General features: G+C 45.2%; 1 protein-coding gene across 1 annotated transcript in view; it reads right to left on the bottom strand.

The window, feature by feature from the left end:
* The window catches only part of lancl2 (LanC lantibiotic synthetase component C-like 2 (bacterial)), a 64,918-nt gene extending 39,452 nt beyond the window's left edge, over positions 1-25,466 (bottom strand). The window contains exons 1-5 of the mRNA XM_081352747.1: positions 25,227-25,466; positions 15,180-15,297; positions 14,179-14,386; positions 10,969-11,116; positions 7,779-7,925 (exon numbers count right to left, since the gene is read on the bottom strand). Of these exons, the coding sequence (XP_081208873.1) occupies positions 7,779-7,925; positions 10,969-11,116; positions 14,179-14,386; positions 15,180-15,297; positions 25,227-25,397 (792 nt within the window). The 5' untranslated portion in view covers positions 25,398-25,466. The remainder of the gene's footprint in view (positions 1-7,778; positions 7,926-10,968; positions 11,117-14,178; positions 14,387-15,179; positions 15,298-25,226) is intronic.
* Between the last annotated feature and the right edge of the window lie 1,144 nt (positions 25,467-26,610).

Genomic DNA, 26,610 nt, shown 5'->3' with positions numbered 1-26,610 from the left:
AACATATATTAACCTGCTAATATGAATGATTTTAAAGTTTGAACGTGCAATACAGATACAGATTTAACTACTGTAACTTAAAAAATATCTTAAAATTAAATAAAACCACTTTTCCTAAAGTAGAACACAGTCTTTTTTTCAATGAATGATATATGAATTTTTGATAACTACTTGCATACATCATTCTCTATTCTTTCAAGCAGACATATTTATTTGTATGATTTAAATATAATTAATCCTTATTAAAGCTATTAACGAGCAGTGAATGCTTTTCTCTTTTTCTTTTGTTGCTTGATCAATATTAAGGATACAGACCACATTATGTGTATTACCCACTGTCACTTTAAGACATCGGATCATGTCCAATGACATGCGGATCCAATGCACTGATGCACATACGATACACTCAGAACTGTTTAAGACATAACCGACATAATTTACATGAATACTCTCCAAAACGAACATTTAGACAATGTTGTGTGTATTTCCATTCAGACACGAAAGAGAGCTCAAATCTGTACTCGCGCGCTGTATGGGTGTCTATGTGAATGGCTGCACGCTTTGGGTCGATTGTGTGCGCACAGAAAACCGTACCGAATATAGTCACTATATTCTCAAATCGTCACTATCTAACATTTTCGTCTAGTTTTTATTTGTTGACAAAAATGTCAATAGATTTTCGTCATAGTTTTTGTCATTCAAAACTATTTTTTATTTAGTTATCGTCTCGTTTTCGTCTGTGAAAAAATGTCGTTGACGAATAATTTCCGTCATTATTTTCGTCAACGACATTTTTTCACAGACGAAAACGAGACAATAACTAAATAAAAACTAGTTAACGAAATTAACACTGGCGCGCAGACGCACTCGGTCTCTCTCGCGCGCTCACACCCTCGGTCTCTCTCTAGCGCGCTCACACCCTCGGCCTCTCTCGCGCGCTCACACCCTCGGCCTCTCTCGCGCGCTCACACCCTCGGCCTCTCTCGCGCGCTCACACCCTCGGCCTCTCTCGCGCGCTCACACCCTCGGCCTCTCTCGCGCGCTCACACCCTCGGTCTCTCTCGCGCGCTCACACCCTCGGTCTCTCTCGCGCGCTCACACCCTCGGTCTCTCTCTCGCGCGCTCACACCCTCGGTCTCTCTCGCGCGCTCACACCCTCAGTCTCTCTCTCGCGCGCTCACACCCTCGGTCTCTCTCGCGCGCTCACACCCTCGGTCTCTCTCGCGCGCTCACACCCTCGGTCTCTCTCGCGCGCTCACACCCTCGGTCTCTCTCGCGCGCTCACACCCTCGGTCTCTCTCGCGCGCTCACACCCTCGGTCTCTCTCGCGCGCTCACACCCTCGGTCTCTCTCGCGCGCTCACACCCTCGGTCTCGCGCGCTCACACCCTCGGTCTCTCTCTCGCGCGCTCACACCCTCGGTCCCTCTCTCGCGCGCTCACACCCTCGGCCTCTCTCGCGCGCTCACACCCTCGGCCTCTCTCGCGCGCTCACACCCTCGGTCTCTCTCTCGCGCGCTCACACCCTCGGTCTCTCTCTCGCGCGCTCACACCCTCGGCCTCTCTCGCGCGCTCACACCCTCGGCCTCTCTCGCGCGCTCACACCCTCGGCCTCTCTCGCGCGCTCACACCCTCGGCCTCTCTCGCGCGCTCACACCCTCGGCCTCTCTCGCGCGCTCACACCCTCGGCCTCTCTCGCGCGCTCACACCCTCGGTCTCTCTCGCGCGCTCACACCCTCGGCCTCTCTCGCGCGCTCACACCCTCGGCCTCTCTCGCGCGCTCACACCCTCGGCCTCTCTCGCGCGCTCACACCCTCGGCCTCTCTCGCGCGCTCACACCCTCGGCCTCTCTCGCGCGCTCACACCCTCGGACTCTCTCGCGCGCTCACACCCTCGGTCTCTCTCGCGCGCTCACACCCTCGGTCTCTCTCGCGCGCTCACACCCTCGGTCTCTCTCTCGCGCGCTCACACCCTCGGTCTCTCTCTCGCGCGCTCACACCCTCGGCCTCTCTCGCGCGCTCACACCCTCGGCCTCTCTCGCGCGCTCACACCCTCGGCCTCTCTCGCGCGCTCACACCCTCGGCCTCTCTCGCGCGCTCACACCCTCGGCCTCTCTCGCGCGCTCACACCCTCGGTCTCTCTCGCGCGCTCACACCCTCGGTCTCTCTCGCGCGCTCACACCCTCGGTCTCTCTCGCGCGCTCACACCCTCGGTCTCGCGCGCTCACACCCTCGGTCTCTCTCTCGCGCGCTCACACCCTCGGTCCCTCTCTCGCGCGCTCACACCCTCGGCCTCTCTCGCGCGCTCACACCCTCGGTCTCTCTCGCGCGCTCACACCCTCGGTCTCTCTCGCGCGCTCACACCCTCGGTCTCTCTCGCGCGCTCACACCCTCGGTCTCTCTCGCGCGCTCACACCCTCGGTCTCTCTCGCGCGCTCACACCCTCGGTCTCTCTCGCGCGCTCACACCCTCGGTCTCGCGCGCTCACACCCTCGGTCTCTCTCTCGCGCGCTCACACCCTCGGTCCCTCTCTCGCGCGCTCACACCCTCGGCCTCTCTCGCGCGCTCACACCCTCGGCCTCTCTCGCGCGCTCACACCCTCGGTCTCTCTCTCGCGCGCTCACACCCTCGGTCTCTCTCTCGCGCGCTCACACCCTCGGCCTCTCTCGCGCGCTCACACCCTCGGCCTCTCTCGCGCGCTCACACCCTCGGCCTCTCTCGCGCGCTCACACCCTCGGCCTCTCTCGCGCGCTCACACCCTCGGCCTCTCTCGCGCGCTCACACCCTCGGCCTCTCTCGCGCGCTCACACCCTCGGTCTCTCTCGCGCGCTCACACCCTCGGCCTCTCTCGCGCGCTCACACCCTCGGCCTCTCTCGCGCGCTCACACCCTCGGCCTCTCTCGCGCGCTCACACCCTCGGCCTCTCTCGCGCGCTCACACCCTCGGCCTCTCTCGCGCGCTCACACCCTCGGTCTCTCTCGCGCGCTCACACCCTCGGTCTCTCTCGCGCGCTCACACCCTCGGTCTCTCTCGCGCGCTCACACACTCGGTCTCTCTCGCGCGCTCACACCCTCGGTCTCTCTCGCGCGCTCACACCCTCGGTCTCTCTCTCGCGCGCGCTCACACCCTCGGCCTCTCTCGCGCGCTCACACCCTCGGCCTCTCTCGCGCGCTCACACCCTCGGCCTCTCTCGCGCGCTCACACCCTCGGCCTCTCTCGCGCGCTCACACCCTCGGCCTCTCTCGCGCGCTCACACCCTCGGTCTCTCTCTCGCGCGCTCACACCCTCGGTCTCTCTCTCGCGCGCTCACACCCTCGGTCTCTCTCTCGCGCGCTCACACCCTCGGCCTCTCTCGCGCGCTCACACCCTCGGCCTCTCTCGCGCGCTCACACCCTCGGCCTCTCTCGCGCGCTCACACCCTCGGCCTCTCTCGCGCGCTCACACCCTCGGCCTCTCTCGCGCGCTCACACCCTCGGTCTCTCTCGCGCGCTCACACCCTCGGCCTCTCTCGCGCGCTCACACCCTCGGCCTCTCTCGCGCGCTCACACCCTCGGCCTCTCTCGCGCGCTCACACCCTCGGCCTCTCTCGCGCGCTCACACCCTCGGTCTCTCTCGCGCGCTCACACCCTCGGTCTCTCTCGCGCGCTCACACCCTCGGTCTCTCTCGCGCGCTCACACACTCGGTCTCTCTCGCGCGCTCACACCCTCGGTCTCTCTCGCGCGCTCACACCCTCGGTCTCTCTCTCGCGCGCTCACACCCTCGGCCTCTCTCGCGCGCTCACACCCTCGGCCTCTCTCGCGCGCTCACACCCTCGGCCTCTCTCGCGCGCTCACACCCTCGGCCTCTCTCGCGCGCTCACACCCTCGGCCTCTCTCGCGCGCTCACACCCTCGGTCTCTCTCTCGCGCGCTCACACCCTCGGTCTCTCTCTCGCGCGCTCACACCCTCGGTCTCTCTCTCGCGCGCTCACACCCTCGGCCTCTCTCGCGCGCTCACACCCTCGGCCTCTCTCGCGCGCTCACACCCTCGGCCTCTCTCGCGCGCTCACACCCTCGGCCTCTCTCGCGCGCTCACACCCTCGGCCTCTCTCGCGCGCTCACACCCTCGGCCTCTCTCGCGCGCTCACACCCTTGGCCTCTCTCGCGCGCTCACACCCTCGTCGGTCTCTCTCGCGCGCTCACACCCTCGGCCTCTCTCGCGCGCTCACACCCTCGGCCTCTCTCGCGCGCTCACACCCTCGGCCTCTCTCGCGCGCTCACACCCTCGGCCTCTCTCGCGCGCTCACACCCTCGGCCTCTCTCGCGCGCTCACACCCTCGGCCTCTCTCGCGCGCTCACACCCTCGGTCTCTCTCGCGCGCTCACACCCTCGGCCTCTCTCGCGCGCTCACACCCTCGGCCTCTCTCGCGCGCTCACACCCTCGGCCTCTCTCGCGCGCTCACACCCTCGGCCTCTCTCGCGCGCTCACACCCTCGGCCTCTCTCGCGCGCTCACACCCTCGGCCTCTCTCGCGCGCTCACACCCTCGGCCTCTCTCGCGCGCTCACACCCTCGGTCTCTCTCTCGCGCGCTCACACCCTCGGTCTCTCTCTCGCGCGCTCACACCCTCGGCCTCTCTCGCGCGCTCACACCCTCGGCCTCTCTCGCGCGCTCACACCCTCGGCCTCTCTCGCGCGCTCACACCCTCGGCCTCTCTCGCGCGCTCACACCCTCGGCCTCTCTCGCGCGCTCACACCCTCGGCCTCTCTCGCGCGCTCACACCCTCGGCCTCTCTCGCGCGCTCACACCCTCGGTCTCTCTCTCGCGCGCTCACACCCTCGGTCTCTCTCTCGCGCGCTCACACCCTCGGTCTCTCTCTCGCGCGCTCACACCCTCGGCCTCTCTCGCGCGCTCACACCCTCGGCCTCTCTCGCGCGCTCACACCCTCGGCCTCTCTCGCGCGCTCACACCCTCGGCCTCTCTCGCGCGCTCACACCCTCGACCTCTCTCGCGCGCTCACACCCTCGGCCTCTCTCGCGCGCTCACACCCTCGGTCTCTCTCGCGCGCTCACACCCTCGGTCTCTCTCGCGCGCTCACACCCTCGGTCTCTCTCGCGCGCTCACACCCTCGGTCTCTCTCGCGCGCTCACACCCTCGGTCTCTCTCGCGCGCTCACACACTCGGTCTCTCTCTCGCGCGCTCACACCCTCTGTCTCTCTCGCGCGCTCACACCCTCGGTCTCTCTCGCGCGTGCAGTTCGCTTCGCTTTTGTCCAGTCCGGTATGGGATTAATATCCTGCCATGATTCAAAACTGAAAATAAAGTTCTGAAAGGTTGAAACTAAGTGTTCGAAAACTCAAAATCTTACAAAAAACAGTTTTGCAAGATCGAAAAATAAGATTTGCAAGCTTGCAAAATGTAAAAAAATAAAAATATCTCTGCAAACATTGTTGTTTTTGAGATTTCCTTCTTCAGAACTGCGAAAAAAATTTTTACGATGTTGCGCAAACAATTTTTCAGAGTTTCAAATTTGTCAGTGTTCTCCCACTGTATTAGTTTGTTTTCCAGGGTTGAAACCTTGTAAATGGTGATCTGAAAACTGGTGTGCGAATGTGTGAAAAAAAAGTTTTGAAACTCTGAAAACTGGTGTGCGAATAGGTGAAAAAAAGTTTTGAAACTCTGAAAACTGAGGTTCGAAAGGGCGAAACTTATTACATTACATTACATTTGCACTCCTATTGCATACTATTTTTTCAGAGCTGAGTTTACAACACCCACTTTGCGGAGATACGGCCACACAGTTGCGAGCTTGCGACTCACGTGATTTGTGGCAGCGTTGTCACGCAGCTCTGCTCTGAAACTCTGAAACTCAGACTGAGCGAAAATGAAGCTTCGCAATTTCGCAACTTCAGAAAAAGCCTGGAGGGAGGGCCGTCTGCTCTTGGCCAATGCTTTGCTGTCTGCTGACGTACAGTCCAGTCACAAGTCGTATTTACTGGAAAGGTGGGATTGACCGACTGCTCCGCCAATGACGAAAGCCAAAGTATTCATAAACTGATTGCACACTGGCACGTCAAAAGCGTGCGTTTCAGCCAACGCGCGATTTGCCAAAAGCGCGCGTTCTTAATGTGCGTGGCCACGGAAACGTGTGATCTGCTATTTAAAACGATCTGCTATTTTATGATTAATAAAAATGTTTTTAACCACTATTTTTAAGACTGCTCCTCCCTGACACCCGTGGGACACTTGCCATTCTACATTTATAACAATAATATCTTAGTCTAAACCTAAAGTAATCTTGAAAAACTACATATAATTTAAAAGCTTTCAGACTCTATTATTCATATTTGAAGACTAATTATCAAAAGAAATGACAGCAGTAGTAACCAAAAATACAGTAAACCAGTGAAATATTATTCCAGTGTAAATCAGCTGTTTTTTCTGTGAATATACAGTAAAGTGTAATTTATTCCTGTGACCAAAGCTGAATGTTCAGCATCATTACTCCAGTCTTCAGTGTCACATGATCCTTCAGAAATCACTCTAATATGAGGATTTGATGATCAAGAAACATTTATGATTATTATCAGTGTTGGAAACAGCTTCATATTTTGTGGAAACCGTCTTTTTTTCAGGATTCTTTGATGAACACAAAGTTCAAAAGAACAGCATTTATTTAAAACAGAATCGTTGTAACATTATAAATGTCTTTACTGTCACTTTTGATCATTTAATGCATCCTTAAAGAATAAAAGTATTTCTTTTTTAAATCGTCCCTACTGAAAGCTTTTTAAACATGACTCTTTGTTCGGGGTTTCATTTTATTACAGGCTTGCTTCTTTTAAACGCTTATGTGATTTAGATTTCCCTAAAGCAGTTTAATATTAAAATTGAATTAACTTCCATCACGCAGTGCTGTTAGTCTCAGAGAGGGCAGAAGCCGCCGACTCGGCAATAAGACCCTCATTCGTGATTCCTGTCAGATCTGGGCTAGATGCCCTCAGTCTGTCCGGCTCGTCGTCACTAATGTGGTTTACAGATCAACATCTTAAAGTTCAGGATACATTATTCATCACCTCTGCAGAGCTCTAATCAATCCCTCAGCTGACTGCTGCGAACTTCAGCTCGTGTATAAGTGTAGGCAGATGTTTTAAAGAAATAAAAGCACAAATGCACAGACTGCACTCGGTTATGCTTGAATAGATGATTTATCATTGCATTATTTGAAGATTTGTTGTATACACACATTTGTGTGCACTGTAGCCTACAGCTGCACATCAGCTATTTTAATAAATTAATGGAAGTAATGGTGTTCAGACAAAAAGCCAACATTAGCATGTTTTCTGGAAAGGTCAGATGGTTTGAGAAGGTCAAATCCTGACTGAAAGAATTCCTCATTTGAATAATTAATGCGCAGAATAAAGGGGCGGGGCCTGGTTGAGTTAGTTAGTAGTGTGTTAAACTGGCGGTTATGGTAAGGGGCGGGACATTTCCCAAACACACTCGAAGCGCTCGACTAATCACAACACCCTGATCCAGCCGACCAATCAGAGCACAGTGTGCTTTTCAGAAGGAGGGGCTTCATACAGACAGGAAGTAAACAGAGCGTTACTGACAGACTGGGAAGAGAGGAGCCGCAACAATGGAGAATATGAGGAGAATAATCAACATTACAGCAGGAAAACCTGTTCTAGTAGAGCCTGAAACAACAGCAAGACTGCATAACAGATCCTGCTTTCTTCACACACACACACACACGCGAACACACACACATGCACACACACACACACACACACACACTCACCTGCATGAGCATGTAGTAAATGCCTGCCAGACCGTGAGCGGCTCCTACGTACTGCTTCTTGTGCCACTCGTACAGCAGCGGACATCGCTCGCTCTTCTTCTCCTCTTTAGACAAGTTCTTCCCAGACTCCAGAATAGCCGTCACCACCTTGGAACAACCGAGAGCACAGTGGGATGAGACGATAGTCTTGTTATGGATCAAAGTATCGGTCACTTTTCAGCAGATTTATTCACAGTGGTTCAGCAAAGGTTAAAGAACGGGTTAAAATACTCTGTCAGCAACGCCACAGTGAAGTACAACAGAGGACTATTACAAAGCAGCAAACGCTACATTAGTAGGGATGCACCGATATGAACATTTTATCGATAACCGATAATTCTTTATATTTGAAAGTCGATAACCGATATATTGGCTGATAAATCTAAATCCAAGTTTTTATATAGTTTTTAAGAGCCTGATTACAAAAACAACAGTCTCATCATTAAAAGCCATGACCTAAACACACAATTATACTGATGTTCTCATGATCATGTTATGTAGCCGATATGACAGATTTGCGCTGTTCATGTTTCACTTCACTGTATTTTCCCTTTTGAAGTGATTCCGATCATATTTCAAGCAATTCTAAAACCATCATGTTGAACAGTGCGCATCTGAAGCGTCTCAGCTCAAGGAGATAATACATTATTTATCAGCTTTAATATATCGGCCAAATTTTCTTATCGGGCCGATAACGATAACATTAAAACGGTGGCCCATCCCTGTACATTAGGTCTATAAAAGGTCTATCACTGTGGTGAAAACAATGAGCAACAGATTCTTCAGTTCTCAGACTAAATAACAAAAAACACTGGTTTGGAACGACATGAGGGCAAGTAGATAATGAGATACATTCACTTTTGGGTGAACTATTACTTTAAAAACTGAAGAACACACAGAAAGTGACAGTAAGCAGAGCACTGACGGGATTAGACGTGACACGCTTCTCTCCAGAGTCTAGATGAGCAGTGAGATGTTAGCCGGAAGAGCGCCGTGTCATCGGGACAGATGAACCGAACATGTGCCTCGTCATAAAGCAGGAGAACACTAGGAAGTGATGGATAGAGGGATAAGACTGCAATAGAGAGGATAAATGAAAGCGGTTACGAGTAGTAAAATAAACCTGACTCGAGGTTAATGACGCTGAGGCTATTTCAGGCGATGGAGCAGAGCACTGGACGAGTATAGATCTGTCCCGGGGTAAGGAGGACCTCTGGTCAGCAAGGATGTCTCTCTCCGTCTCTGAAACTGCCCCATCGCCGAAACCAGCCGGGATTCTCTGGAGATCCTGAAGCCGATAGTGCAGATTCAGATCTCTGTCCTAATCACGAGCGCTACTGGAAACTCAGCTCTGCACTCAGTGTCCAAACTGCAGCATCACGTCCGAGTCACCAGGAAGAATAACATACGCCCAAACTCCAGATTGAGGCCCGCAACTGGAACGAGCGCAATGGACAATGAATATTGGCGACGTGTAGCATCACAGACCACAACAAAGACAAACATTCCAGCCTGGAAACGCACATCTCAAAGTAAAATAACTTCTGTTTTTCAGAGAAACGAGTATGTGAACTTTGCATGTTTCCTCAATATATGCAAATATTATGGTATTTCTATGCTTTAGTAAAGTGAAAAAGTTCCATACAGCACCTTTAAACTGCAGTTCATCCCCTGGCCACTAGAGACTCGTGTTAAAATGCCCAACTTTACAGCAGGAAAACACATGTTTACAGTCTGGTGCTAAAACTGGTTTTGGTCTATAAAGCTGATGTTGCCCTTCATGACGACTGTGAGGGGGGGGATTATTTTATAACTCATCCGTTTAAATTATTCTAAACCTTAAAGTTCTGCATAATTAAAGGGATGGTTTGGAGTAAAATCCACCTAGGGTCCTTTGCACCGTGACCTCGAGCCAAACACTCACTCACACATTAACACTAACTCCTGTGATCAAAGCTGAATTTTCAGCATCATTACTCCAGTGATCCTTCAGAAATCATATATATATAATTATAAATATGATGATTTGATGCTCAAGAAAGATTTCTGATTATTATAAATGTTGAAAACAGTTGTGTACATTTTTTTTTTTTTTTAGGATTCTTTGATGAAGAATTTTCAAAAGAACAGTATTTATTTGTAAAAGAATCATTTGTAACATTATAAATATGTGTATACTGTCACTTATGTATTGCTTCCGCTAAAGAAAATAGTCCGTTCCGTCTCTACGGTTAGAATCCTGCATCCATAGCAACGCTCTGTTTTCCATGGCAACGGTGTGTTATACTTAGCAACGGTCTGTTAACAAGAAATAATACACCGCATTCTACATTAGAATTCAACCAAGCCGTGCAATAATGATACATAATTACTGTGGCAAACATGCCACACACAATATACGGCGTGCCAACAAACACATTCCTCTCCGTCATCTTTCTTCACCTCTTCATCCTCATCAGCTCTGCCCACACACGCTGCAGAACTGGACGGTGGCCAGCGCACAGGACTCTAATGCATGACGTACAGTGAAGCTGCCCACGAGAAGCTGAACATGTACAGTCAGGTCAGCGGGTTTAATGCATCTGTGAGAAACAGACGTTCAGATGCTCTCTAGAGACAGAAAACTGCGGCTTGATCAATGGATGTATTGTAATGCATTTTATCAATGCAAGTTAAAAGTCGCCCTGAGGTGTAACTCCAGCTTTTAATGTAGTTTATGTGTCTATGTGGTGTTTTTAATCTGCTTTAAGACAAAGCATGTGTAACTTCATAAGTCGACAGCATTGCTGAGTATTTCCTCCTTAAAACTGCAGTGAACCAAAGACAGTCTCAAAAACACGCTTTGAAATCGCTGGTGTTTCTGACGTCACAAACTACCTTGTAACCAATCAGATCAACGTGTGATCGTCAACCAGTGGATCTCTGAGCTGAGTGAGGGAGTGGAGGCGGGGCTCATTTGAACCACGCATACTAAATGAGGCAAGAGTGTCGAGTTACATTCAAGATATTTTAGGCTTGAAGGATTGTTTTTTCAGAGAAAATATGTTATTTTGGTGACCAAAGATTAGTTTGTACTTTTGCGTGGACTTTATGCTCCACGTTTATGCATGAATATATTTTGATTATGAATAGCGTGAAAGATGACAATCACCTTGGCGATGGTGGTCTCATCCACCACATCCGGCCCGATTTCTTTGTTGACATAAAGCAGGGCGTAAAGATAGCCGGCGCGTCCGTACAGAAGCTCATCGGGAACGTCAGAGTCTGGGCTGAGGACGGAGCGCTGGAGCGCGAGCAGTCTGGAGGAACACAGGAGGAGACGCGGAAGAAACAAGAGAGAAATTAGTTCAATCTCTCTTATCTTTGTACAACAACATGACACACATCAGTTTAATATTACAACATCGTGTAGAATGTCTCCTTGGGGTGATTGATTATGATTTGACTTTTCTAGCTTTAGTTAGTGTGTAATGTTGCTGTTTGAGCATAAACAACATCTGCAAAGTTACAGCGCTCAAAGTTCAGAGCAAAGGGAGATATTTGCTTTTACAGAAATCACTTTTTAAGGACTACAACAAACGGCTGGTAGAGACTACACCTAGTGACTAGTGACATCACCAACCCTAGAATTTACATAAACCCCGCCCCCGGGAACGCGATTTATAGATTATCATGACAAAATATGCAAATCAATGACTAGAAGATAACTACACATAAGATACATAACCATCAACTAACCATTCTGTTGCTTCTACATGTTGTCACTTCTTCTTGAGTCTCTCCATCATTGTCTGACTCCAGTTCGAACATAAAAGGCTAAACGTTTTTGAGATGCTAACACACACACACACACACACACACAAGCTCCGCCCCCTGTGCCGGGAGCAGCAGCTCTTTTGCATTTAAAGGGACAGACACAAAAACTGCACATTTTTGCTAACCCTCAAAAAGGGACAATTTTAACATACTATAAAAAACATCTGTGGGGAATTTAGAGCTGAAACTTCACACACACTCTGGAGACATCAGAGACTTATTTTACATCTTGTGGAAAGGGCATTATTATACCACCCCTTTAACTGAAACCTGTGTATGAAAAACAATCTATTGAGAGCAAAATAAGATATTTAATCAGACTCATGCTGAGATCTGCAGTCTAGAGAGAGAGAGAGAGAGAGAGAGAAGGAGGGAGAGAGAGAGAGAGAGAGAGAGAGAGAGAGAGAGAGAGAGAGAGAGAGAGAGAGAGAGAGAGAGAGAGAGAGAGAGAGAGAGAGAGAAGGAGGGAGAGAGAGAGAGAGAGAAGGAGGGAGAGAGAGAGAGAGAGAGAGAGAGAGAGAGAGAGAGAGAGAGAGAGAGAGAGAGAGAGAGAGAGAGAGAGAGAGAGAGAGAGAGAGAAGGAGGGAGAGAGAGAAGGAGGGAGAGAGAGGGAGAGAGAGAGAGAGAGAAGGAGGGAGAGAGAGAGAGAGAGAGAGAGAGAGAGAGAGAGAGAGAGAGAGAAGGAGGGAGAGAGAGAAGGAGGGAGAGAGAGAGAGAGAGAGAGAGAGAGAAGGAGGGAGAGAGAGAGAGAGAGAGAGAGAGAGAGAGAGAGAGAGAAGGAGGGAGAGAGAGAAGAGGGAGAGAGAGAGAGAGAGAGAGAGAGAGAGAGAAGGAGGGAGAGAGAGAGAGAGAGAGAGAGAGAGAGAGAGAAGGAGGAGAGAGAGAGAGAGAGAGAGAGAGAGAGAAGGAGGGAGAGAGAGAGAGAGAGAGAGAGAGAGAAGGAGGGAGAGAGAGAGAGAGAGAGAGAGAGAGAGAGAGAGAAGGAGGGAGAGAGAGAGAGAGACAGTGCAAGAGGGGGAGAAGGAGAGAGAGAGAGAGCAACAGAGAGAGCGAGCGAGGGAGAGAGAGAGTGCGAGAGAGAGAGAGAGAGAGAGAGTGCGAGAGAGAGAGAGAGAGAGAGAGAGAGAGAGAGAGAGAGAGAGAGAGAGAGAGAGAGAGAGAAGGATGGAGAGAGAGAGTGAGAGAGAGAGAGAGAGAGAGAGAGAGAGAGAGAGAGAGAGAGAAGGATGGAGAGAGGGAGAGAGAGAGAGAGAGGGAGAGAGAGAGAGAGAGAGAGAGAGTGCGAGAGGGAGAGAGAGAGAGAGAGAGAGAGAGAGAGAGAGAGCACCGCATACAGTTGCTGAATAACACACTCCACACAGACGGATGAGCGAGAGACTTCACTACAGCACCAGCATCTGTTTCTCACACACTGAAACGCCTCACAGGAGTGAAAGCAGCTCTTCAATCAAATCCAATCAATGCTTTCCTCTCCGCTATTCTGCAAACAGATGAAGTGTGTATCTGAGTGCCGAACAAACTCTAGTGCTCAACATCCGGCTGTTTCAGTGGCCGATGACAATGTCTGGAAATCCTAGTGGCTAATATAATACAAATTAATGACAGCTAATCAATTTGGTAAAGTGCCCCAATTATGCTTTTTAAAATATTCCCAGTCATGTAGTGTGTGTAGTGTGTGTAGTGTGTGTAGTGTGTGTAGTGTGTAATAAAGCTGCTGGTGAATGTAAAAGCTCTGTAAAGTCTCACAGTTCAAAGTGCAGATAAATTGAATTTTTCTCTGCTAAAAGAAAGAAGTGATTCTGAACTGAAACGAGTCGTCAGTAATTCAGTCTCTCGTCCTGCGGAACCTACACAGTTTTATATCTAATTTGCATAATGCCAGCCTGTGGTCTTGATTGGCTGAGCAGCGTCTCTTAGCCCCGCCCTCAAACACTGTAGTGTATCTGAGACTGGAAGAGTTTGGTTCGTGTTGTTCGTGTCGAGAAGACGCTGTTTTCTGAGATTGATACGGTAAAACCCACGCCATCGTTACTGTTCGTATCACTGTGATCAAGAGCTGAGACTCAGATATGATAATGAGCGTTTGCTTTCTGACCAATCAGAACAGAGCAGCTCTAAGAGAGGCGGGGTTTAGAGACACTGAATCTTCGAACAAACCGTTTCAGACTCTTTGATAAATGAAATGATGTTCAATGTGTATCATGAGAAAATTAAAGTGTTTGTTGACCTTGTATGCGTGTAAACTTGTGATAAGAGACTCCGAAAACAAAACTAGGAACCTTTAAAATAATATAATAGGCACTTAATAGCATAATAGCACTTATGATTAAATAAAGTTGATTAATTTAATGTAATTAATTATTTTTCTAAATAACACATTTAGATAACACACCCCCTGACTTAACTCTGTAATAGGTATGTTCCCCACCTTTACGCACACCCTCTTTGCAAAATCTCAGCTAGCTCCTCCAAACCACACGTACTCAGAGCAAGCAGAGAGAGCTAAAGAGAAAACAGACAAACGAAAGTGTGAAGAGGTTCTGACTTGGTGAGGCAGTCGAGTGACTCGGCCTGGTTCTTCAGCTGGTGGTGGACGACAGCGCCGACGGCTAGAGGCCCGGCGTCTCCGCACAGGAAGGACACGCGCCGGCCGCTCAGGCTCCTCAGGGTGCGCTTCACGTAATCCAGCGCGCGCTGCAAGTGCTGGCCCTCCTGCGTGGCGCGGTGCAGCTGCAGGTACAGCAGGGCGATGCCTGCCGGTCACAGCACTCACTCAGGACACGCAACTCCTGCATTCACTGCATGGGGCCGAGGCGCACAGCCCAGGCTCAGAGAGTAAAGTCCTCCTCAGTTTCTGCTAATTAGCAGTGTCTCAGCCAGGACTTTTACTCTCTGACCCCTGGACTTTACACCTCTGATATTCGGCATATGAGGAAAAACGGATTGGAAACTATCCAAATACAGTCTAAAATCCTGATTTGTGCCGTTTCACAATTTTGTAGAAATTAATATCATCATAAACAAAGCATTAACAATAATAAAAAAAAAATATTTTTATTCCTAATAAATAATGTAAAATATAGAGCATAACATTAAAAAGTAAATAAAATGAAAATATAAAAAATGATGATACAAATATTTTTATTACATTCAACTGGATAAAAATGACATAAGAACGGGCAACAGTTAAGCCTAATTAAAGTATCAGTCGGGAATTGAAGGTTTTTCTTTTTTAACGAGGAAATCGCGCAGTAACAGCATTTTATGAGCAACGCTGGGATTTGTGCCTTTTTTTAAGTAATGGGACACCAACTTTACTCTATAATTTACTCTTTACTCTATATACATATTACTCTCCATCCGTTTTTCGGATGAGACGTTAAACCGAGGTCCCCTTGACCTCTGCCCATCATGGCTGCACATTGGTGGTGGTAATGTAAAGCGCTTTGAGGTCTCAGAAAAAACGCTATATAAATGTAACAAATTATTATTATTATTATTCTAAACTGGAAGTGCCGTAGAGTGTGATGAGCGGAGCGTTCTCACCCGTCCAGCCGGTGTAGGCGGAGGAGTCGTGCGGATCTGCCGTCTTCAGGCCCTCCTCCATTTGTTGAAGAAGATCTTTGATTTTGCTTTGCACTTTCTTCTGAAATGCATCACTGATCTATTTCCAGAGAAGGAAAAAAATATGTAAGTAAGCTTCCAAGATTAATTTGGCAAACATAATTAGTTTTATAATTAGTTGGCATAAAGGCACACTGGCACTGAGTATTGTAACGCAATAGACCAAGCAGTGTTCGAAACTTTTGCGGACCAAATACAGAGCCCTGTGGAATATCCATCAAATTTAAAAAAAAAATCACTAATTAAAATATGTGCATATCCATGTCATACACACACTTCTAAAACATAAACTGTACTTCAGAGAGACTTCATGAGCTTGCGATGCAACATCTGGGTTCAGCCTCGAGCCACTGCTCGGAGAAGCTTGATGATAACAGAGTCGTTTCATGAATATCTGCAAGCGTTTGACACTGAATAAAGTCGGAAAGAGAATGGGCTGATTGGTGGAGCTGCATGAGATTCTGGATAAATTAAGAATCACGGTTTTTATTTGTAAATGGAAATTATCCCCCGATTCTAAACAGACCACAAAATAACGTAATTTACTAGAGGTTTGGACAAAATGATAATTGCGGCAGCCTATTTAAAAAATATATAATTAATTTGAATTATTTTTAAAAAATCAGTTTGAATGAATGACTCGCATTTCTGAACGAATCTCTTGAATGAATGATTCAATGACAAACACATTTTTAACAGTCACTTGTCGCCACCTACTGGTCTAATAAAATATTCAGGTTATTTTCAAAAGGTGATTTACTCTATTTTGATCTCTACTGTAGACATCAGTGTTTATATCTGAACTATAATATATTATTCCAGTACTGCTGTGATAATATGAATGAGTGTAAGACAGAAATAATGATCCTGTGCGGTTGAAAAGAAGCCGTTTCATATCTATACATGACAACGGCTCTCTCTGGATCAGAACACAGATCTGAGTGTTCGCTGTGATCGCACTCGTCAAAGCTTTAATAGACACAGGAGAATCATTGTAATTAAGGAATAAGATTGCATGGGTGTTTTAATCGAGATCACGATCTTTTAACGAGTAATCGTGCAGCTCTACTAATGGTATATTGAACTAACTGTCATCTGTGATATGCTGAAAATGGCACAAAAAAAGAAAATCATAATGTGTATTGCTATTTCTGAAAGTCTGAGTCCAAGCGCTGGGAAGCCGCGGTCACGGAAGAGTGAAGGCGGATCGAATCCGTGGCTCTTTGGTTCTGCTGCAGCAGTGAGTGTGTGAGCCGAATCCTAATGAGGAGCAAACCTGGCCTGTAACACACTCACCTGCGGACAGAAACTACAACAACACACTGACACGCGCAAACTTACATTAGCCCGAAGTAAACACGGTAGTGCCTAAGGAACTGTGGGGGAAATAATCCCAGTAATGTCCACTAATGTCCACTAGGGGCAGATATTTCAAGCCCACATCTGTATGTTCGCCTATGTTGCAGAACATGTTTGTAATGTATATTTCCCAGGGTTGAATGGTTGAGCTTGACGGATGCAGTCAATATATTTAAAAAATAAATGCACAAAAACAAGATGTAGTTGAAATTGTTGGTTGAATGAGAAAATGTTCTTCCCACTATGCCATTATGGTATAAGAATACCGCAATAGAGAGGGAGCGATGCGGCAACTTTGCTGCTGCAGTCTCTGAACCAAATCTAATAATGAACATGTTTTCCTGCAGAGAGATGATTGACAGCTGAGGGACGGAAACAAGAGACCCCGCTGAACCGCGAAGCACTGCGGAGAATACAAAAATCAGGCATACTGAGATAAAAAACCTTCTGATCTTTCCTCTACAATGGGGAAAACACAGATGTAGATATAAAGATGGTTAGATGTAGATGCACAGTAACAGTATCTGAGAGTAATACCATGATTATCTGATATATTATTGCATGGCACTCCAAGGTAGTATGACACTGTCAAAGAGTATGTCCAAAATAACATCAGATCTAGTAAGTGAAACAGTGAAATCTTATAATAATGTAAATCATCTGTTGTCTATGTGAATATACAGTAAAGTGTAATTTATTCCTGTGATCAAAGCTGAATGTTCAGCATCATTACTCCAGTCTTCAGTGTCACATGATCCTTCAGAAATCACTCTAATATGATGATTTGATGATCAAGAGACATTTATGATTATTATCAGTGTTAAAAGCAGTTGTGCTGCTTCATATGTAAGTATATTACTATTGCACAATATTTGCTGACAAAGCCTTTAAAAACATGTGAATTAATGACTTCCTCCAATGGTTTATGATGAGTATTTTCTTTTAATTTTCACCCTCCAATCTAGAACGTCACACTTGTCATGATCTAAGAAATGAGGGCATCAAACACAGATATCGACAGCGTAAACAGTCGTGTGTGAAGCTGCAGTCGAAGCTGATAACGGCTCAGCTCATCTGAGGGATTAACCAGCACATATCCTGATGCTGTTATGGGTGTTACACTACGCTGCACAAACACACAAGTGTTGACTCTGGGGTCGGTGAGATGCGTCTCATTAAGAGTCTCTTCTGGTCACTGAGGTTGCATTTATCTGATCAAAAATACAGTAAAAACAGTGAAATTTTATTCCACTGTAAAACAGCTGTTTTCTATGTATATAGTAAAGTGTAATTAGGGAGCAAGCACTGACGGTACGTAAGCACAGGTTGTTTCTGCTGCCGTCTTATTATTATTCTTCCACTCTTGAGTCTACGGTAGCCCATAGAACCGCTCGCGGGAGAGTTATGAAATCTGGCACACCGATAGAGGACAGGCTGAACGGTCACCATACCAAATTTGGAGTCTCTAACTCAATCCCTCTAGCGCCACCAACTGTCCAAATTTGCTCTCAAGTTTATGTTAATAACTTTTGAACCACAGGAGCTAGAAGCAAAATTATTGTTGAACCAGATCATCTTCAGATCATGTCGACAAAAAGTTATGGAATTCAAATTGATTAGTCAAACCGTTCTCTAATTACCAACGTGCAAATGATTTCGACGAAGAGCGCGCCAAAATGACCGCAAGGGTATATCTACACAACGCTTTAGCATATTCTGACCCAACTTGGTGAGTGTTATGACAGCCATTACCTGAGGACACCTGTACAGTTTCAGCGCAGTGCCACCTAGTGGTCAGGAGATATGAAAATAAATAAATAAATAAATAAAAACCGCAAAACTCTTTAGATTCGGTGCAGCACGCAGAGTCGAACGATACCCAACTTTCCCATAACGGCCATTTTTGGCAACGCCCATTTTGAATTTTGTCATAAAATGCTATATTTTATGAATGCATTGACAAAATACATTTCGGGACAGCGCCACGTTTAGGTCGAAAGTTATGACTTTCCAAAAATGCTAACAGCTTTTGATTAAATTATAGCTTATTGTAATGTAACTGGTCTTAACCCTCAGAGGTCGGAGATCACGCCGGCGTGATCTGCTCGCTTTTTTCCTTATGAGTTGAATTGAGACCCCAAATACTCTTTTGACTTTGATTTTATAAAACAAGTTTCATACATCAATCGATTCTGTTAAATGTGTATTATTTTTGTGTATACTCACAATAAAAACAAAATGTTGTGCTTTTTGCCAAATAAAGAAAAATAATCACGAAGCGAGTTCTGCCTTCTCTCTGTCCGTGTAGTCCATTCTGAAACGCGTCCGAAAATGAATCATAACTCAGCGAATACTTCTCACACAGGCACGTGAGATATGTCTTTATGAAGCTTGAAATCTCCTCTTTTAAATGAAGTAATTTATATAAAAAACAAATGTTTTTAACTCATGTAATCCCTTTGAAAGCAAGGAGAGGTACCGTTTTTCCTTCTCCCTTCATTATCTCTAAATGAGCTGCAGCCGCCCCGCCCCCGGCGCGATTCACATGTAAATAGTTTACCTGATCTAGTATGCATCGCATACGCCCCCCGATCAATGCCATAAAAACACAGTTTGTTCATCAGACTTCAGACTGATAGTTCATCGCGTTTTGAGTATGACAGGCTTCTCCAGTAATAAAGACTCCCTTCAGATGATTCTGGACAGCGAGGAAGAATGCACCTTTTCCTCAGAGGACGAACGACAGCATTTTGAAGAGCGAATTCCGCCGAGAACACAATTTCAGAGTAAGTTTTATTTAAAAGTCTTTTGTCTTTTATTTTTCGTGTTCGCATTTATGAGGAAAAAACAATATTACGTGACAGTTCTCCATTATGGACGCGAGCGCTCTAAAAAAAGCACTAAAAGACTTTCAAACTTTCACAGAGACCTCAAAACAGAAAGTACAAATCCTTTCTTTAAAACGAATTTCGTTTTGTATCAATTGTATCTTAATTTTAATAATTTTTTCATTAACAAATTTCCTGGATTTAAAGTAAATATAGGCTAGCAATCACAACATAAGGTGCTTGAACTGGAGATCATCATGAACCAGACCGTAGCCTATACTCGCCTCACATGTCTAAAAAATGTGAAATATATTTACAGAAAGCTGGTTCTAAACAAACCATCCAAAACACTAGCCTACTGCGAAGATCGCGAGTCAATAGCCTATCGTCAACTTCATCTTTGCCAGAAGTTAAATTTAAATCGCGTGTGTGAATGAATGATGATGTTTTAGCAAACTGAATTGCTACTGAGATGAGTAAAAATCGACTGAAATATGAATACATAGATAAAATGTAGGCCTATAATCTTTTTTTTTTTTTACAAAGAAAGAGTACACTTGAAATATTGTTGAAATTGTAATTATTGTTGTAATTGTAACCTTTTTAATAAAATAGCAAAACATATTTACAAGATAGATGTAAGCAAAATCTTAAATGGTCAATATAAGTCTTCTAAATATATCTGTTGTCCTTGTATTGTGGCTCAGTCAGTGTCACACCTGTGTGAATGGCTCATCATTATGCAAAGTGGGTGGGACACTGTAATCTAAGGTGTAAACTACTCCTCCCCCTCGCATATTGGCTTTCCAAGCAAAACCTGTTTTACATCAATTTAAATCAATGTATGGTTTTATGTGAACGATAAAGCAAGACTATTTTCACATAATTTTGAAGAAAAAACACTAGGCGAGGACATCCATTTGTCAAAAGTCTTATTGACACATATTTACTATGTGTTTTGTGGCCTTATTTCAGAATTTTTATTTTTTATTTTTTTCAATAACCACGCATAAACATTATTCTCTCAAAAATGAAAACATGTACATACACATGGCTCACATATTATGGTAGCCCTGTTTGTGCTTTATAAAGTGAATTTACACCTTTGCCATTAATATGTTTATAAGCAACTGAAAAAAGCACAAATGTCAGGGCATGTCAGAACATCTCAAGGGCCCCAAAAACAGCCCAGACCCCAGAGGGTTAATAGATTCCTTGGGTCATGCCGAGGACATAGATACCAATTTGCAATATTTGGCCAAACTTCCTGTCTGCCATTTTGATTTTCTTTAAAAACCTACTTTTTCGAACTCCACTCCGGATTTCGCGTCAATAGACGAAACGGTTTTCGTATTCTGCATTAACAAATGTAAGGCATGATGCCAGAACGACTCTGCACTGCTTTGCCATATTGACACCAAACTGTGCGCGTCACTGGCCCGGTCCCACAATGGCACACTTCATGCGCTGTCGGTCTAGTGGACTTACAATGGCTGCCGTGTGTCCGTTCAGTCCGTGAGACCGTAGATCAGGGGTCGGCAAGTTTGGCATCAGGCCAAAAAAAAATTTGCCACTAGACGGCGGGCCAGAACATAGTCAAAGGATAATTTAAGAAATGCATTGAAGAAAAATGCAACTAGAATTGCCTGTGACAGACTGTCAGTGTGTTTTGTGACTGGTAGTGAGCTGTTACTCTGCTAAATCCTGTAGTAGGACAGTCTTTAACAAAAAGACACATTTGTGTGGCGGTGTCAGGGTTTTACACTGGATGAATTAATAAAGCAGTAGTGACACGTAACCTGACAAGTGTCTTCATCCACCAACTTGCCACACAGACCGCCCTGCTAAAACACACACTTCCCCGGGCGCCGCCACTGATTAGCAGACCATCACCTGCTGTTAGCATTCCACTGACTCCCATTCATTTTGGCGTCACTTTGGCCGCGATTAACTTTACATCTGAGGCGTTTAAAGACTCCATTTGTCCATTATTTATTTCTAAAGAAACACGACAATGTATAAAAGGCTCCATTACCTTGTATCTTACGTTATGGCCCCGTAGAAGCAGTTTTTGTGAAAATAGGCTAACGATGGCATCATAACCACGCGACTCTCTGTCACACAGTAGAGAGATTACCGTATGGACAGGAGGAGAAGCTCGCGGGCGATCGGGGGGACATGGAGGCAAAATGACAAAATAATTCATCAGAATACTTAGCAAAAGCTTCTCCTGCTCCTGCTCATGGACAGCTCATACTCACACTCTCCGTCTCTGAGGGATTCGGAAGGGAATGATTCAGATTTCTCTCGGCACAGCCGCTAGAAGACAGACGGGTTGCTCACGTCACATCTACGCCGTCGAGCTCAGTGTGAGTCTGCGCAGTCGCTCCGCCATCAGGAAGAAGTGCTTCTAATTTACTTCACTTCTCTCCGTTGAATCCAATGGGGTCGCTGTGTCCATTTCTTTTACTGTCTATGGTCTCTACCCGTCCTTTCCCGAGCTCACCGCATTAACCCTGGGACTGCCGGCGCACAACCAAACAGCAGTTACAGAGTCTGTGCGCTATTACAGCATACGAAGAGGTGGACTCGTTCAGGTGGGACACCACTGAAGTGCACCGCCCGCCACTGTTCAAAGGTGATAAACCACTATATAATATTACTAGTGACTATATTTATGATTTTTTTCAGCCATTTCGCCTAAAATCATCCTAAAATGTCTTTAATTGCTCATTGTTTGAGTTGGTCTGCCATTAGGGGGAACACCATCAAACAAACCAAATGTGGGACGATTATAGGTTTGAGTAGGACATGTTACCAACACTAAACATAACCTGAAACTGTTATATAACGTCTATCTAACCTAATAAAAACATTTGTATTCTGCCTTTCAGCTGATAGAAGTTATTTGTTCTTTAGTCCCTTCCAGAAAACACCATCACATCAGAACATTTAACATGTCATTTACAGGCAGCGGCATCATGAACAACTATTTCTGAAACTGTTCTGACCAAGTCCAACTAAAATCCAACAGAATAAACAATGAACAAATAAAATATAAAACAACATGAAATTAGTCCATTGACAGTCTTATATATTAAAAATGAAACCAAAAACGTTCCTATTTTTAGAAAGGATGTGAATTAAAACAACCAGAGCAGGCAACAAGCTGATCAATTCTGTTTAATTTTAATGCAGCGAATTATCCGCTTGTTTTCTGACAGGGAACACATGGAGCAATCACCGCTCCACATTTAGCCCAGTTTAAAGGGGACATATCATGCTAAATGCACTTTTTTAGCCCTTAAATGCATTTTGTTGTATATTTGGAGTGTTTAGAAGTGCAGAAAAGATGAAATTATTCTCTTCAGGTGCTTCGTTGATATCTTTATATTCTGTTTTGGTCATATTTTTCAACCTGTTCCGATTTTTCTGTTATCTATGACGTTTTTTGAACTATAACGTCACAGTATTTGCAGCGGAACTGCCAAATAAGGACATTGACTTCCGGCCCAACACTTCGAGCAATCCGCCATTTCTATTTCTCACTGCAATTTTGTAGTCCAAGCTAAAGGATGCAGAAGTTACGAAGAGGGTAAGTTAAAATGTTCGGTTGGATGTAGTAACCCACACACTTCATTACACCGTCTAATGTAGATGAACTGCCGCGCTTGTGGCGCATGTTTGACTGAAAGAACGAGCAGAGAGAGAGAGAGACCCGGTCGCGCGCGCTCACTCTCTCTCTTCAGAGCCAGGCGAAAGTGTAAACAAGACATCACCGTCTCCAAACTAGACGCTGTCTTGCTCTCTCTCCCTCGCACATACTAATCAAAATAAATCGACACGGTGGTAAAAGGTCGGAAGACCAAAGTTTCATGTGTAACAGTTAAATACAGTGACACACCATTGCGATACATCCATATGAAGACGTTGTTCTGCAGGTTCGTCGTCTTCATTTTTATCTCGCTCCGGCTCGAACATGTAAGGCTGGCTGGACAAGTCTTCCGTTGTTGACATTTTAGTTAATAACGTGTGAATAAAAAGTTTATGTGCCGCTAGATAATTCTATCTCTGCTATCAGACTACAAAAATGGCCGAACGGGGTGGAGTTGAACCTCTGCAACCTGGAGAGGGGCGGGGTATGAAGTGTCTCAGTTGTATTTAAAGAGACCGCACCAAAACGAGTTGCTCTCAGACGCACGTCAGAAAAGGGGTAGAAAGGGGGCTTGTGGAGCTATAATAATGACGAATTCAGACCCAAGCATTGCAGTTTCGCTTTATATAGACTACAAATGTATGATTTATATGAAAAAAGGAACAATTTAAAAGCATGATATGTCTCCTTTAACTCGCTCACTGTAGCGGCCACCGCCGTTCCACTGGTGTTCATCCAGAGCCGTCTCACAAGAGATTTGATGATCAAGAAACATTCATGATTATCATCAGTTGAAAACAGTTCATATTTTTGTGTAAACCGTCATACATTTTATTGTTCAGATTATTTGATGAATACAAAGTTCAAAAGAACAGCATTTATTTGAAATAAAAATCTTTTGTAACATTATAAATATCTTTATTGTCACTTTTGATCAATTTAATGTGCCCTTGATAAATAAAAGTATTAATTTCTATATTATTTAATTATATTTCTATTTTGACGAAAGGCTGTTGAAATGGTCTATTAAATAGATCTGACTGACCCCACACTTAGCATTAGCGTTAGCGTTAGCACAGGTGAAGTGAGTCGACGCTTCGACGGCCGATTAAATGCGGTCACTGACTCTCAACAACAGACGAACTAAACCCACGAAGAGTCTCAAGCGCTGGAGATGTGAAGGACACTGATCATACTGATCACTGGTCAATATCATCACAAACAGAAGATTGTTTTCATTGTATTTGAGTCAAAGTATGAAAAAAGTGTGAAATATGATTTAATTGTTCATTTAGGATGCAGTTATGAAACTAGCTATGGAAATCTCCTGTGAGGTCTCCAGTGTTGGACTAATTAAAGACATTGATGAGAGTGTGTGTATTTAGATGATTTACAGTTATTTAGATAACCGTTAGATGGTTTGGCAACACTTTACAATAATATTCAGTAGTTAACATAAACTGAGAATGAAAAATACTTCTACAGCATTTATTAATCTTAGTTTATATTAATTTCAACATTTACTAATACATTATTAAAATATTATTATTATACATTATTAAAATCAAAGGTTGTATTTGTTAACGTTAGTTAATGCTCTGTGAACAAACAATGAACTGCTGGATTTTTATTAACTAACATTAACAAAGATGAACTAATATAGTAATAAATGTATTGCTCATGGTTAGTTCATGTTAGTTAAATAATGTTAACTAATGCTTATTGTAAAGTGTGGTTACACTTTATTTTAAGGTGTCAGTGTTACAGTGTAATTACATATTTAAGTACTGAGTAATATTAATTAACTAGGATTAGGGTTTGGTTGAGGGTTAGCTGCATGTAATTATGCATAATTTACTGTTGTTCCTATGGTAAGTACATGTAACATATGTAACAAAGACACTAAAATAAAGTGTTACCGATTGTTTTTAGCTAACTTAAACGTGTAAGGCCAGACTTGAATTGTCAATTAATAACAGACATCTGAATCTGAACTTGTCCATGGTGAACATCGAGCATGTCCTGAGTTGGTAAACAAACCCGCTCTCACACACACACGTGACACGCCTGCACTAACACTCCTGACACACACTGCGTTAAAGCTGCGGATAAAGCGCTCACACACACCTTCCCGCTGGCGTCGAACAGCTCTGCGGGCTCGGGCTCGAGTTCTCCGGCGTGTGGGGACAGCAGGAGCCCCGGGTCCCAGTCCGGGAACGGGTTCGGGAAGCTGCGCTCCTCCATCGCGGACTCCGAGCCCGACACGAGCTTCAGGCGCTTAGACATGTTCTCGCCCATCGCGACGGCGGCCCGCCAGGGACACGCGCGTACGGGAGGCCGAAACGCGTTCGGGTTTCTGATGCTGGTGCTGATGCTGCAACTGCTGATGATGAAGCTCAGAAGTCTCGATTCCTTTAGCATGAAAAATGTGGAGTATGTTATAAACACCAGATCCAACAGGTATGAACTGGTTTTAATTGCATAGGAAACCATGTTATAGCTATTTGAATAGGCAATATAATGTTTAAAACTAATACATATCGAAAATATAGTTCAATATAGTTAAAAATGTATATTATATAAAGGGACATTCACATATGTGAACCATATTTGTTTAGATTTATTAGTTAATTATAAGTGATGTGACTTATTATCAGTTCTAAACCATGTGTCATGCAGTTTATGTTCATGTCTATGTGTGTGTTCTCTCTCTTTGCAACTGTTCTTTGTTATTATTGATCACAGTTGCTGAAGAGACCAATTTGAAGGTATCATATGGGCTCTATGAAAATGTAAATTAAAATTAAAATAAGCCTTTACTAAACGAGCAGTGATACTGTAAGTACATTGCACTTTTCATTTAATAACTCATAATATGTAGACAAAAAAATAACAGAAAGCATTGTTACAAGGAAAATGGATGGAAACAAATAACTAGTCTATCTTATGACATAGCAAACGATAAAAACATTATTATTATTATTTTTTTTTTTACAGTCTGTAGTGTAGGCTACTTTTTGGGTCAAATAGTCATTAAATGCATAAGTATGCGCATGCTCAGTCCGTTGTACACATATTGATAGCTGCAATTGGTTGGTAGTACAGTTAACATTATACGATTTCATGACATAAGCTCCAGTTATTATGAGATGTAAAGCATATCAAACCTTGTAACATCACCAGTTCCGGCACGCGCACGCACATGATGCGTCAACAGCAGTAAATGCTCGTGCATTCATTATTCTGTGTTCATTCATGAGATCCGGACACGTTTCACTTACATTCTCACATCCTCGTCCAGTGCAGCATCATGCAGTCCTGCTTCAGTCCTGAAGAAGATCTTCCTCTGTCTCAGCTTCAGACCAGTGTGATCTGATCAGTTAAAGCCGGTCTCCCATCGATATTCCCAGATGACATTACCAGTCCTTTCCTTTCTCATTTCCGGGCTTTGACTTTCTCTTCTCTCTCACACACACACACAGAGAGAGAGAGAGAGAGAGTGGACGGGAGA

The sequence above is a fragment of the Scardinius erythrophthalmus genome (genome assembly GCF_964197995.2).
Source record: "Scardinius erythrophthalmus genome assembly, chromosome: 22".
Taxonomy (NCBI): domain Eukaryota; kingdom Metazoa; phylum Chordata; class Actinopteri; order Cypriniformes; family Leuciscidae; genus Scardinius; species Scardinius erythrophthalmus.
The sequence above is the reverse complement of the archived record's forward strand: the minus strand, read 5'-3'. Positions and strand labels throughout refer to the sequence as shown.